At 46.8% G+C, this 14,763-nt stretch overlaps 2 protein-coding genes across 2 annotated transcripts; one reads left to right on the forward strand and one right to left on the reverse strand.

Annotated features, from left to right (window-relative positions):
• Positions 1-5,027: 5,027 nt before the first annotated feature.
• Positions 5,028-9,450, reverse strand: dnaaf10 (dynein axonemal assembly factor 10). The gene is made up of 8 exons (XM_062400376.1): positions 9,157-9,450; positions 8,152-8,252; positions 7,931-8,061; positions 7,705-7,806; positions 7,315-7,430; positions 6,829-6,963; positions 5,811-5,908; positions 5,028-5,702 (listed from the first exon to the last, which is right to left on the reverse strand). The coding sequence occupies exons 1-8, from the start codon at positions 9,340-9,342 to the stop codon at positions 5,495-5,497; spliced, it is 1,077 nt and encodes a 358-aa protein (XP_062256360.1). The 5' UTR covers positions 9,343-9,450; the 3' UTR covers positions 5,028-5,494.
• A 2,282-nt stretch (positions 9,451-11,732) lies between these two features.
• On the forward strand, positions 11,733-14,699 carry pno1 (partner of NOB1 homolog). Its single transcript, XM_062400377.1, has 7 exons — positions 11,733-12,043; positions 12,769-12,915; positions 12,994-13,077; positions 13,341-13,401; positions 13,515-13,632; positions 14,045-14,115; positions 14,213-14,699. Exons 1-7 carry the CDS (start codon positions 11,849-11,851, stop codon positions 14,278-14,280), a joined length of 744 nt encoding a protein of 247 aa, XP_062256361.1. The 5' UTR covers positions 11,733-11,848; the 3' UTR covers positions 14,281-14,699.
• The last annotated feature ends 64 nt before the right edge of the window (positions 14,700-14,763 follow it).

The raw sequence follows: 14,763 nt of genomic DNA on the forward strand, positions 1-14,763 counted from the left end.
TTAACAGCTCAACACAGTCTATCGTGCAGCTGAGAGCGACCGACCTCTCACTGTCTCTCTCCTTCGTCTTCAGGCCGACAGGGACAGAGATGAGTTGTGCGACACTAAGTCAGCAGCACGACAACATGAGATCCTCGCTGTGTGTAAACTCCACGGTTTCCCCCGCACCCCCACGGTGGAGAACCAGCTCCGGGCCCTGGATAAAGAGACTCAGCAGCTCAAGGAGCAGGCACGGTCCAGCAGAGCCGACTACGTTCACACCCTCCACATGTGGCTCTCCAAGAAAACTGCCAAGGTCACTGAGCAGCTTGTTAGGTTTTATGTACCCGCTTAAAATGAATGAATACTTAAACATGTGATGATCGGATGTATTGTGATACAAGTTGTGTTGTTGTATCACCATCTGCTCTCTTATAACTGAGAGGCCAGAGTAGATGAAGAGCTTTTACAATCCGCTCTGTCTCAGATCAGTGTCTCACACGTCAGGGGACCAGCTGTGGGATCTAGGATTTGACTGACAGGAAGTATAACTATCTTCTCTTTCTGAAAACTCTTCATCCTGTTCACTCAGGAAGTTACCGCCACAGTTTAGCAAATCTTTACAAACAATTACAAGCTTCTTATAAAGACAATAATAATGTTTTAATTGCTGATTACATAACGTTGAATCTGTCAGAGCAACACTGTGTAACTTGTTTACCTTAAAGTAGCAGCTACAAAATGAATTTGATGGTTCCCTAACTTGGAATAGAGAGAATGTTGCTGCTTTCATTTCCACTCCTGATCTTGCAAAATAATCAAATTGAGGAGCAAAGCTAAATTGTAGATGAGATTAAAAAAGACCTAGAAGTTATTAAAAACCAGAGTTAATCTCCAATATTCAGCTGGAAACTTTTAAAGAATCAAGAATTCTGAACAGAGTTGGATTTATTACAGCAGCAGCTCTCCTGGTTCAGGAAGCAGAGGATCATGGGTAATCTCCCCCGGTCAGTTGTGTTTCAGTTCAGTGGGACGACTCAGTCTGATAACCTGGTTTTCCTCTTCATGAAATCCACCTGATCTAGACAGAGCCCAACAGAATGCATCACCCCTTGTGGCTGCAGAGGGCGCTGCTGCTCAGCTCATTACACAGTGTTGCAGTTAGTGAGGCACATTGAAGTATGTTGTTGTTTGCTGCTGTGACACTGTTCTGTAAAGCTGTGTGGATTAAAGCAGCCCCTGAATTATTATTCATCATTAAATGTCAGAGCTCCCTCTCCCCTTGTTGCAGGGAGGTGGATCAGCTCCGAGGGAGGAGGAGAACCACAGCTCCATCCACCGGGCTCTGATGAAGTACCTGGACGCCTGGTCTCTGAGTCCAGACAGCTGGGAGTACAACCTCCACGTGGGGCGGCTGCTGCTGCTGCAGGGTCGAGGCAGAGGAGCCCTCCAGCATCTCCAGAGCGGCCTGGCTCTGCGGCCCCTGCATCCTGCTCTCAGGTCAGATCAGAGCTACAGTTTGCAATGGAGGAAGGAATTCACATCTGAGCATCTTTGATAAACCTCTCACCCACATGTTCTCTCCCCTGGAACTCTTAAAACATGTGAAGTCACCCTGTGAGCTGAGGCCCGACAGTTCACCAGGGTCAACGTGATCTGGATGAACATGTGGGAGTTACTCATCTCCTCTGTGTTGATCTTCTCAGGTTCTTCACCGGGCTGGCTCTGCTGCAGCAGGAGCAGAGGGCCTCCGAGGACACGGAGAAGGAGGCTGCTCTGTTCCTACAACAGGGACTGGAGCACTTTGTCAGCCAGCGCTGCAGCAAGAGGTGTGTGTGTGTGAGAGTGAGTGTGTGTGTGTGTGTGTGTGTGTGATGCATTCACCAAAGAGGGGGAGAGTGAGAGGGCTTGACTGTATCAGTGCTGCACCAGGATGTTTGAATCCAGCAGGAGTGAGAGCTCATCATCAAAGTCTGTATGAACTCAATGAGAAACCATCTGCTGAGCCACTGTTTTAAATAAAGTGCAGTGACCTACAGTCACAAACCACCATCTTTGTCGTCCTTCCTGTTTGTGTTTCTCTCTCCAGCTGGAAGGAGCAGGATCCACTGGAGACTCTGTCCAGCCTCAACGCAGAGTTCCTGCGAGGCCTCCTCAACCTGGGCGAGCTGCAGCAGAGAAACACACGGTCAGGAATGAGTGCTGAGCAGGTCTATCACACGTATGTTACAAACCAGAACATTCACATCCGTGTAAACCAGTTAAATACGTGTTTAATCACATGAAAACCGAGTCTCTGCTCCTGTGCTGGAATGATGCACATGATGCTCTCAGTGCTGCCGTGCTGGCTGCCCAGAGTGTGAGTCTGTGTGTGTGTGGTGGACGGGTGAGCAGGCAGCTGGAGTGGGTTCTGCTGGACGCTCACTTCGCTCTGCTGCAGAGGCTGGACCAGCAGGGGGGGGGCCCGGCCACGGTGGTCAAAAGATGCCGGGCCCTCACGGCTCTGATTGGCCTCAGCTCCATCCCCCCCTGTCAGGAGCTGCTGGACATGCAGGAGAAGGTGAGCGTGGAAACACAGTGTAGCACATATATCTGTAAACCTTTACTTTCATTCTACTTCCTCTGTTGCTTTCTGCAGACCTGCCGGCTGGCAGCAGTGACCTCACCGCGGGACGGCCACGCCCTGAGTCTCCTGGGTCTGGCTCAGCTGGCTCAATATGACAACAGCCCAAACTCAGAGGAGTCCCAGGAACGCTTAGCTGAGGCCTGTCTCAGCTTCCAGGCCAGCATTGAGCTGGAGGACCAGACGCAGGGCGGACCGCCACCTGAGCAGCTGACACGTGAGTCTGTGTAACTGACTCAGCAGATATATCACAGACATTTGGAAGTGAGCTACAGACACATCAATCCTCCCATCTACGCTCAGAACAAACATGGTGGCAGGACCGGCAGAACGCGGAGAATGAGAAATCTGCCAAAGCACCTACAGCCCGACCAAAAGGAGTGAAGGGGTCCTCGGTCCCCGGGGGGGCCAAGAGAGGAGCCAGGCGGGGGAGGGGGGGGCCCGGTCCCGTCCGAGCGACGGCAGCTGTAACCAAAGCTCCAGCCCCCATCAGGGGGGGGGAGGCCGGGCGACCCGCAGCCAGGTGAGCTGGACAAACCTGTTCTGAGCTCGTCAGTTCGTTCACGTCCTCTGGATGAATCTGGTTTTCACTGCTGCTTCACTTCTCATGTACAAACACTGACTCTTACTGTTCATCCATCTTGGAAGCTTCACTGGACCAAGTTCTGGTTCTTGTTTTTGTTCTTGTAGATATATTAAAGGTAATTATTTGTCTTTTGGAAACATTAACACATATTAAAAAGTTTGAGGACTACACTAAATAGTTTGAACCATAAGAGCACAGCACTGACACACATGTGATTTGCTGTATTCTCTGCATTAGCACAATTTAAATCTATTTCAGAGCCTTTGTGTTGTGTGTTGTTTCCTGTAGGGGGCGAGGTGGAGCAGCAGCCAAGCCCGGTGGATCAGCTCATGCCTCCAAAGCAAAGCTCAACAAGTCCCAACAGGCCTGTTGTCCCGGAACTGAGGAGACAGCAGAGGGTGAGACAGACTTTACAATCCAAGTGAGAGTGGCCTTCAAGGTCAGGGGGAGACAGGTGGAAAGAAACCTGGAAGAGAGACGTGGTGAATGTTCTTCATGTGTTGAGGACATCTAACAATGTCCAGTATGTGTGCGTCACGTGTTTGATCTGCTCGTCAGAGAAGCTCACTCCTCTTCACGTCTGTAGTTCCAGAGGCTCCAGTGGGAGACGGAGACGCTGTGTCCTGTCCAGTGAACTGCAGGTCTCACGTCCCCCGGCTGGGTCTGGCCCGGGTCCTGTCCCGCTCGGCAGACACCCAGGAGGAGGCCGAGCGGCTCTACCAGGAGGTCATCTCCATGGCTCCAGGGGTCAGTGGTTATCTGGGACATTTAGAGCTCAGACATTTCCTCAATAAGAACCTCATTGACCTCCCTGTTGTGAGGACAACCTGACTACAGGTCATTATTCATATAGTCAGCTGCAGGAGTCCGGTGTTGATTTCCAGTACAGTTGATGAGTTACCTGCTGTCCAGCTCCACGAGGCCTACATGGAGCTGGTGCAGCTGCTGGAGCCGTCGGACCCCCGGGCGGCGGTGGAGGTTTACTGCAGGTTCCCTCTCAGGCCCGTGGCCGAGCAGAGCTTCCACGATGCCTTCATCACCGGAGAGATCGTCCGCCTGCTGCTGGCCCTGGATCAGCTCCAGCACCCGCAGCTGGGCCCCAGCCTCGTGGCACACGGGAAGGTCATGGGCCTGAGTGAGTTCTAGTACTGGTACCAGATTCTCATTCCAAGAAAAAGAGATTCATATTCTTCACTATTACACACTTTACACCATATTATGTGAGAAACTCCACCCATCGAGTGACACACAACAATTATACTTAACAAATAGTGTTATTACCATAACCTGCTATTTATATAGATGTCTCACATTCAGCTGGTGCGATGGTCATATAGAGCGTGACATGTTACACACACACAGACACACACATGCAGGATGATGTCAGATTAATAACTGACTGAGGTTAGAAACATGTTCAATATATTTTAATGAAATTGTGGAAATTGTCCTGTTGACAAACTGTCAGGGACACGGCCTGGTGGTGAAGACATAACCTCCTTGACAGCTTCACAACAAGACAACCGCCTTTCCTGCTGGTCTGTGTGTGTGTCTGTGTGTGTGTCTGTGTCTGTGTTTGTGTCTTTGATTGTGTTTGTGTTTGAAGGCAGCATCGAGAAATACATGGACGTCTTGGATGCAAAGTGCAGGACCGAGCTGCTGAGGAGCGTCTACGCGAGGATCCACGACCGACAGGAGGACGACCAGGACCTGCAGGAGTTCTTCAGGTTCAGAGGCTGGATATGACGATGCTTCTCACCTTTGAGCAAATAACTGAGACTCCACTTACTCATGATATATATCATAATTATGTACTTCATTAAGAGGACTCTGAGAAAATCTTATTTCCTTCAAAAGCAGATTTAATTTGAAAACAGAGTTATACACAAAGTGAGCAGCCATAGTGCAACGAGAGACAAGCTCTTCAGTGAGCAGGCCTCAAAAATGGAACTAGTGGAAGAAGTTAGATCTTTATCCCCAAAGTATTACTCTGAACTGGAAGCTGTGAGACTCATTCATCCGTCTGAACAGAGGCACAGGAAACAGGGAGGTGTCTCAGCACTAGAGGATAACATCGGCTCTGAGTTTAAACCAAGCACAGAGAGAAATCCAAAAACAAACATCTCACTGTTCAGTTGATCTTAATTCTTTTCTGGCACGTTAGGTCAAACGATGAGAATCAGACCCGCAGCATGAAAACATCGATCCAAAGACGACCAGAGGAACAAATCCGCCTCAGAAAAAGGGATTTAACCCCGTGAGGTTCAGGCTGCACACAGCATCAGTGTCTGTTGTGGTCGACCGTCTCACACCTGGTTGAGTTTGGTGACGATGAGCACACGGACCGTCTGGTCGAACCCTGAGCACACACACAGGCCCTGCTTGTCCGGGCTCCAGTCCAGGCTTGCGATTGGCTGCGTGGACAGAGTGACATTCTGCAGGAGGTTGACGCTGCCGGCCACGCCCATGTCCACGCCCTCAGAGTCCGGCTTGCTTCTCTGAGCAGGATACTCACTGTCAGCATCAGAACAAAAGGGTTTCACAGTTAATGATGAATCCTAAAGACCTTGATTCAAATGAACTGGAATAACAAACCGTTGAGGTAAAAGATAAACGACTTACTATTTCCACAGATGTAGGTTTCCTGCTCCCCCTGCCGTCATGAAGACGTCTCTGTTCTGAGGTAGATGTCTCACCTGCCAGATGGTCGACTTGTGAGCCTGAAACAAAGAAGAGGGATCGTTTCCCAAACCATTAAATCAGTAACGGCCAAATGAATTCTGAGCCCCTCTCTGAACGCTGTGAGAAAACCTCTCAGCCACTTTAATGGATGAGGGTCAATAATGTGACCTTGGAGCAGTGAGATTGTTTCATAAGCAGTTGTAACTCTTTCTATGATTCTGATACAAACTGGAAACTCTTTAATAAATGTCTCTTATATATAGTTTTTATCCCCTGTGATCTCCTGCCCTCACGTTCACCAGGCTCCACCTTCTTTGTGTAAACTGCTTTTCATTCTCTGAACAGCTTCAGGTAGATAGAAAGTCCACAATTTAATGGATTCAGTAGCTTCTGCCGACTTCTGCAAACGTTTCTCACAGGAGACGGACGCAAAACTGAAAATAAATAAAATAATATATAAAAATATCCAATAAGTCTTGGCCACTATTATAACTTGTGTGTAGAGATACTTCTATATGGTGATTTAGAGCAGAACTATCAGGTGGAAGCTCATGATTCATGGCTGGAGACACTGAGGTTCCACCTGTTGGTCGCTCAGAAGAACTGGACAAATATTGAGAAAGCTGAGGCGTCTGTTCTCTCATGGCAAACACCGGGCTGGCCTGAGCACCGACACCAATTTAAGTGTGTTTTTCTTGCATTTATCCACAGAAGGCTTCTCTCCTCTCTCCTCGCTGCCCTCTGTCGTTCTTGGCCCGGTGTCATGAAGCCACGGAGACTGTTAGACAAACACGACCCAGAACTCTTCCAGCTGTGAAAACGGTAAAAACGACGTGTGCACCTAATTCCCTCTGTACCGTACGAATGTAAAAACAATAACAACACGACATCTTTTGACGTGTTTCTACATGTCGGAGCCAAACACCTGTCCGGCTCACTCCCCCCTTGGGTCAATTACCTTTTCGGACACGGAGTCGAAGCCCTTGGTGGGGTGCTGGGTCCTCATGTCGAACACGTGGAACTTCCCCTCCAGCGACGTGGCCACCAGCTTGTTCATGTTGATGTCCTTCCTGTCGAACTCCACACAGCAGACCTGCTCGTGATGTTCAAAACAACAGTTACTCCCCGGGCAGTAATCTTCAGTACAACATAATGACGTTACATCCTTCAAATAATATAATAACATAAATTATCAAATCTGGTCAGGGCCGTGCTTTGATGTGACATGTGGTGGGAACATGCATCGACCTCAGCTCAGTCTAAACGATGCTGGGAAGTCACTTCTATCCACTGTGTTGTTCAACTGCTGGTTCCAGTGCAGAAGAAATAATGTGTATTTGGACAGTTTATCCGAATAAAAACATAAACTAGCTTCACAAAGATCACAGCAGCTGTCACAGATGTTATTCAGGATTCATCACATCAGCCCAGGATTTCACCTCACCCCATTTTTTATGTTGGTCTCCCAGCGCAGGGACATGTTCCGCAGGTCGAAGAGTTTGATGTCCCCGTTGTCGTAGCCGGCGCACACACAGCGGTCGTGATCGTTGAAGGCGTGGCCTGTAGTGAGAGAGTCAAGAAAAATCAACACTCAGTAAATCAGGAGGAAGACAGGGGACATCTGTCCAAAAGAGGGTTGGACATTTTAAAGTGATTTAGAAGACACAAATAGTTTTTATTAAACCAAAGGCCGTAGATGAACCTCTGCTGAGCCTTTGAGGATTCATGTGCACTGGGAAACCAGGTTCCTGAAGCTGGACTGGACGGCTGTGGGTTTAGAACCCACAGCCGTCCAGTGGGTTTCTGTGGATGTTGGTTCTTTTGTTTTTCTCACCAAATGCAACAGTCCAGCAGTCCCTCTTGGTTTCTCCTTCCAACGGCTCCATGTTGGCTACGGGTGAATCTTTCTGTCTGGGATCCCAAACCTTCACTGTCCCTGAATCCCCCGAAGAAAAACAGTTATGTGTTAGCTCAACATGGAATCATGTGATTTTTAAACATTCAACCTGGGATTTAATATCTGTATTCATCAAGGTTTATATAATAAATAAACTTCTAACCATCTCTGCTTCCGGTGACGATCTCCGGTGCACCGTCACCGATCCCCAGGCCACCGACACCATGGATGCTGTTCACTATTTCTTTATGAGCCTTGACGCTGTACACGGGCAGGTCAGGTACCTCCAGGTTCCTGTGGACAGCAGAGGCTCTGACTTGAAACAGGCTCATTGTGAACTCACTTTTAAACTCAGAGTGTCGTCAGTAAATGTGGATAAATTACCATATATTGAGATTTCCATCAAAGTCTCCAGTGGCGATGTGTCTCTGTTGAAGAGAGGACGCTCCAAATGTCGCACACTTGATGGGCTTCGGTTTCTCCACCTTAAATAAAAGCAGAGTTTGTTAGTAACACAGCAGGAGTGTCAGTGGGTGAGTGACAAATCAAAATTATTCTAAAAACAATAAGTAAGTATGAGAGGAAGTGGGAATGTTTGTTCCAGTTTATTTAATCCAACAATTTAGCTCCACTAATCATCAGTCCAGTAAGTAGATGATACACATGATCTTTAAAGACAAAGTTGTGACTCAGCCAGAAAGATAAAAAAATCAAATATGAAAATAAGATGTGCACATTCAGTTATTAGAGTGAGTCTGATGTGGGACAGAAACTCTGCAGCTCAGGGTTGTGAGACTGAAAAAATGTGTTATTGTGTTGTATTGTTAATTAATCATCTCCAGTTTAAAAGAACAATAATAATAACACATTGGACTAAAAATCTCTTTGATCTCATGTCGCTGCCTCCTGTATGTTGACTGTTACCATGGAGACAAGTGTCTCTGGACTAACGTGGTTACTATGGAGACTGTCCTAGAAACCTTAGTTAACACGGACAAAGTCTGAAGTTTGTGTGAAGACATTTAGAGACATGAGGAGACATGAGGAGACATAAGGGGACACCAGGAGACATTTAGAGACGTGAAGAGACACATCAGGAGACATGAAGACACATGAGGGGACATCAAGTGACATGAGGAGACATTTAGAGACATGAAGAGACGTGAAGACACATGAAGACACATGAGGAGACATCAGGAGACATTTAGAGAAATGAGGAGACATCAGGAGACATTTAGAGACATGAAGACACATGAGGAGACATCAGGAGACATTTAGAGAAATGAGGAGACATCAGGAGACGTGAAGAGACATGAAGACGCATGAGGAGACATCAGGAGACATTTAGAGAAATGAGGAGACATCAGGAGACCTGAGGAGTGAACCCACCTCCCTGATGAGCAGAGCTTCTCCCTGCTGGACCTCGTAGATCTGCAGGACTCCGGTTCCTCGGGGGAAGTTCCCCACGCATACGAACTTGGCGCTGCTCGGGATCCATTTGGTGTCGAACACGGTGAAGTTCAGACTCTTCTGAATGTGCGCGACGATCTGAGGCTTCGACAGAGGAGACGACATGTGAGCTGGGTTCGAGTCTCCAGAGAACCTGATGGAAAGTAACGCGACTCACGTCCAAGCGTGGATTCCCAGTCAGGGCTAGCTCAAATGTAGAGGCACTTCCGGTGTAGCAGGAACTGCCACTGCTGCGTAGAGGCAGCTGCCTGTGATGTCACACTGTTGTTTAGAGGCAGCAGCCTGTGATGTCACATTGTTGTGTAGAGGCAGCTGCCTGTGATGTCACACTGTTGTTTAGAGGCAGCAGCCTGTGATGTCACATTGTTGTGTAGAGGCAGCAGCCTGTGATGTCACACTGTTGGAAGGCAGCTACCTGTGATGTCACACTCTTGTGTAGAGGCAACTACCTGTGATGTCACACTGTTGTGTAGAGGCAGCTACCTGTGATGTCACACTGTTGTGTAGAGGCAGCTACCTGTGATGTCACACTGTTGTGTAGAGGCAGCTACCTGTGATGTCACACTGTTGGAAAGCAGCTACCTGTGATGTCACACTCTTGTGTAGAGGCAGCTACCTGTGATGTCACACTGTTGTGTAGAGGCAGCTACCTGTGATGTCACACTGTTGTGTAGAGGCAGCTACCTGTGATCTCACGCTGTTGTGTAGAGGCAGCTGCCTGTGATGTCACACTGTTGTGTAGAGGCAGCTGCCTGTGATGTCACATTGTTGTGTAGAGGCAGCAGCCTGTGATGTCACACTGTTGGAAGGCAGCTACCTGTGATGTCACACTCTTGTGTAGAGGCAACTACCTGTGATGTCACACTGTTGTGTAGAGGCAGCTACCTGTGATGTCACACTGTTGTGTAGAGGCAGCTACCTGTGATGTCACACTGTTGTGTAGAGGCAGCTACCTGTGATGTCACACTGTTGGAAAGCAGCTACCTGTGATGTCACACTCTTGTGTAGAGGCAGCTACCTGTGATGTCACACTGTTGTGTAGAGGCAGCTACCTGTGATGTCACACTGTTGTGTAGAGGCAGCTACCTGTGATCTCACGCTGTTGTGTAGAGGCAGCTGCCTGTGATGTCACACTGTTGTGTAGAGGCAGCTGCCTGTGATGTCACACTCTTTGAAGGCAGCTGCCTGCGATATCACAATGTTTTGTAGAGGCAGCTGACTGTGATGTCACACTCTTTGAAGGCAGCTGCCTGTGATGTCACACTGTTGGAAGGCAGCTGCCTGTGATGTCACACTGTTGTGTAGAGGCAGCTGACTGTGATGTCACACTCTTTGAAGGCAGCTGCCTATGATGTCACACTGTTTTGTAAAGGCAGCTGACTGTGATGTCACACTCTTTGACGGCAGATGTCAGTGATGTCACACTGTTGGAAGGCAGCTGACTGTGATCTAATACTGTTGGAAGGCAGCAGACGGTGATGTCATACTGTAGCAAGGCAGCTGACTGTGATGTCACACGGTTGGAAGGCAGCTGACTGTGATGTCGCACGGTTGTGTAGAGGAAGCTGACTGTGATGTCATACTGTTGGAAGGCAGCTGACTGTGATGTCACACTGTTGTGTAGAGGAAGCTGACTGTGATGTCATACTGTTGGAAGGCAGCTTTCAACAGTTGCCACAAGTGTTTTTAGTTCAGATCATGAAAATCAACAGAGCACAAACCTACACAGCAGCTGATAATATGCCTGTAGATTAAACATGTAAATAAAATGAGGATCAGTGGATTCACACTTTACAGAGATGAGCTGTAATAAAAACAAACCAGGTTCTAGATTTCTAAATTTCTATAGAACTAAATATCTATGATAATGGAAGGTCAGTGTGTGATTGACAGCTGATCAATCAATCAATACAATTTTATTTGTATAGCCCATATTCACAAATCACAGTTTGTCTAATAAACATTTACAAGGTGTGACAGAAGCCTCAGAGCCTCAAGTGAAGGAAAGACATTTCTAGATAAATGGAGACTAACAATACGTTCAAAAACCATCTGAACGCATATCTGCAGATAAACACACTACACGCTGATAAACATCCATAAACTCTGTATGAATCTCAGGGCAGTTGCCCATTAACCAGGTGGAAGCAAAGGAATCTGCCCCAAACAGCTGTGGCAGCAGCCTTCACAGATCAGTGGCACTTCCTGTTGCCACCGGAAGTGCCTCCAGGCGCTGCCGCTGTCTCTCTGAATTCCGCTGCCACCATATATATATCTATGGCTGCCACAACAAACCGGGGTCCTGCTGCTCCTGTTTGGGTTGCCCAGAGAAATGCCTGGCGGAAAACTAACTCGTTAAATAAATGTTGACGAAGAATAACCATAATTTCAGAAATATGGACAGGGTCTTACTCAATCACGGCAGCAGATCTAGATATTTATATTTTCAGTTAAGACGTCATTATTTGTGTTGTTCTGTACAGGCACTGGCGCGGTGGCCCGTGGGGTCCTCTTTGATGCACGCGGATCTCCCTCATGTCGCCGTGGCCTCTCGCTCCTCCACTTTTCACTCTTCCCTCCGGTTTAACTGCTCTTCTGGTTTAACTTCGCGATGGACGTTGATAAGAACACGGAGTCGGTCCCAGGCGCCGCCGCGGACACCCCCGTGGACCCGGAGGCTTTCATCCAGGTGAAGAGAAGGACCCAGAAGAGAAAGCTCGAACAAGATGGAGCGGACATGGACACGGAGCAGTCGCTGGCCAGCAAGCGGCCGCAGTTCCCCCCGATCTCCGGCGACAGACTCAAGGTAACACGCGTCCAACGACCAGAGGGACGAGTTCATGTTATATATATATCATATATCATTATTATCACTTTAATACTGTGACTGCAGGAAGTAAAGTCCCAGCATCACTGAAACCACAAGATAACATGAAGTCAAACAATATCAGTTCAACACTAAAGTTAATAAACTGTGTAAACACTGACTTGATTCACCCTCTACAAAGCTGGTACTGATTCATTTCTGCTTTTGATGATCCTCTGGTATTATTTGTTGCGTTGCTTTGTTAATGTTGTTGTGCGTCAAGAAAACTTTAAAGGTCCAGTGTGTAGAATGTAGTGACACCTAGTGGTGAAGTGTCATGTTGCAGCTGAACACACCCCCTCCCTCCCTCATGGGAGAGAACCTGTGGCAGCTTCAGTTTTCATAAAAACTCAAAAGGTTTAGTTTGTCCAGTCTGGGCTACTGTAAAAAAACATGGCTGCCTCCGTAGAGAGGAGCCGCTCCCGATGTAAATATAAGGTTTTTAAATATAAATGGCCCATTCTAGATAAGTGAAAAGAGCAATTCGTACAATTTAGATGAAACTATGAAAACCCCTTTGGCCTAAATCGTACACTCTGCACCGCTAAAAACAGAAACACTGAGCGGATGGAACTTCAGCTCTCTGTCACAACAGTTTGTTTTAATAAAGGTTTTGCCGCGGCTGGATGTCAACACTGATTCTGATTTGTTCTCGTGTGTTTCAGGGACCGACTGAGATGCGTAAGATCGCGATCCCCGCCCACAGATACACGCCTCTGAAGGAGAACTGGCTGAAGATCTACACCCCCATCGTAGAGAACCTGCACCTCCAAGTCCGATTCAACCTCAAAACGAGGAACGTTGAAATCAAAGTGAGTCACTGACCACGTCCCCCCGGTTGTGTTTCCTCTGGTCGTCCATCGTGTGTGATGAACTTCTTTTTCTTTCAGACGTGCAAAGACACACAGGACATCGGCTCCCTCACGAAAGCAACAGATTTCGTTAAAGCGTTTGTTCTCGGATTCCAGGTTGAAGTAAGTTATCTAATATATTTTACTTCTTTGAATCAGATTTCTAGTATCCGTGTTTTCAAGGTGTTTGTAGTTGTGACGATTTATTTAAAGGTTTGATTAGTTTGCTGATATTAAACTTATATCAAGTCTCGTCTGCTGCCAGTAAATGAAGGTTCCTTCCTGGGACATGTAAACTAAACTGAACCAATCTACTCGTAAGCCAGTTTTTGTTTTATTTTTTGCTTAATATTGTTTAGTTTTAACTTCACTTTCTCTCTTTCCAGGATTCTCTCGCACTCATCAGATTAGATGAGCTTTTCCTAGAAAGCTTCGATGTCACAGACGGTAAGAATCACAGACGCCCGTCATCTCGGAAACTGTCCACATTTTATCACCACTTCTCTTTTGTTTCTGTGAAAGTCACTAAATCTGAGTCTGTGATTATTGTGTGTTGGCAGTGAAACCTCTGAAGGGAGATCATTTATCCAGAGCCATCGGCAGAATCGCAGGAAAAGGAGGAAAAACCAAATTCACCATCGAGAACGTCACAAAGACTCGGATCGTGCTGGCAGACACGTGAGAACTCACTTCTGCACATGACAGAAAAACCATCACGACCATTTGTTGTTGCTATTTTATCAGTGATTATAAACAATATGAGGTTTTTCCTTATAACGTCTTCATTTGCACTTTAGCTGTTTCACTGCAGTTTTGTTCAAACTACCTGGAAAGTGATAGTTTTGCTGTCGCTCTATTCACACAGAAAACAAATACTTAATATATTTAAGTCTGTGAATTAGAGTTTTGATCAAATGATTTCCGTATGACCAAACCTTGGGGAAGAAAATTTATTTTGAATCAGTAGAGACCGTCATCACACTTTGAAAATCAACAAAGATCTGACTGTCGTTTCTCTTTTGAAAATACGCAGCGTTCATGTGATTTATTTTGAAAGCCAAAATATATAAATCTTTTTGTCCCTTCACAGGAAAATTCACTTATTAGGATCTTTCCAGAATATCAAGATGGCCCGGACGGCCATTTGTAACTTAATCCTAGGTAAGTGTGTGTGTGAGTGAATGTTGTATTCAGAACAATCTCCTGGAATCGACATGTGACGCAGGGTGTTGACCTTCAAACCTCTTTGTGCTCACAGGAAGTCCACCTTCAAAGGTCTACGGTAACATCAGGGTGGTGGCGAGCAGGAGTGCTGAGAGATTCTGATTGGTTGCCGTTTGTCATCTCTCTCCCCCCCTCCCCCATTGGCTGGTGGAATTCCCACTTGGATCCATGTTGTTAAGACTGTTGCCGACTGCCTCATATACAGCTGGTTATTGGATCAGATTCCTAATGAGGAAAAAGTAATGCAACAACAGAATGTTCAGGTATCTGATAGTTTGTGTAAATAAATAAAAAAAGTGAATCCTCTGAAGACGGAGTTCAGTTCTGTCGATGATGAGTTGATCATGTGAGGTAGAATCTACCTGAACAGCTGTTTTCAAGACAACTCAAGAAAAGGTGGACAGTTGGAGCTTTTCTGGATTTTCCTTCATACACAAAGAAAATACGTCAGGTGACGTGATGCCTGCACAGGACAGATTACTACCACTGGAAATAAAGTTCATTTTCATCAAAATCTCAAATCTGGTCGTCTTTCTGGATCGAGGTATTTGAATTGTTTTCAGTTTTTCATCCGTCATGTGTTAA

Source organism: Platichthys flesus, chromosome 12, assembly GCF_949316205.1.
Source record: "Platichthys flesus chromosome 12, fPlaFle2.1, whole genome shotgun sequence".
Lineage (NCBI taxonomy): Eukaryota > Metazoa > Chordata > Actinopteri > Pleuronectiformes > Pleuronectidae > Platichthys > Platichthys flesus.

Excerpts from the sequence above, each read along its gene's own strand:
- pno1 (XM_062400377.1), top strand. The coding sequence starts at position 11,849 with ATGGACGTTGATAAGAACACGGAGTCGGTCCCAGGCGCCGCCGCGGAC. Across the intron at positions 12,916-12,993 it reads CGAGGAACGTTGAAATCAAA|ACGTGCAAAGACACACAGGA; the intron begins GTGAGTCACTGA and ends TTTTTCTTTCAG. Across the intron at positions 13,078-13,340 it reads TTCTCGGATTCCAGGTTGAA|GATTCTCTCGCACTCATCAG; the intron begins GTAAGTTATCTA and ends CTCTCTTTCCAG.
- dnaaf10 (XM_062400376.1), bottom strand. The coding sequence starts at position 9,342 with ATGTCGTCTCCTCTGTCGAAGCCTCAGATCGTCGCGCACATTCAGAAG. Across the intron at positions 8,253-9,156 it reads AAGCTCTGCTCATCAGGGAG|GTGGAGAAACCGAAGCCCAT; the intron begins GTGGGTTCACTC and ends CTTTTATTTAAG. Across the intron at positions 5,909-6,828 it reads TCGACTCCGTGTCCGAAAAG|GCTCACAAGTCGACCATCTG; the intron begins GTAATTGACCCA and ends TCTTTGTTTCAG.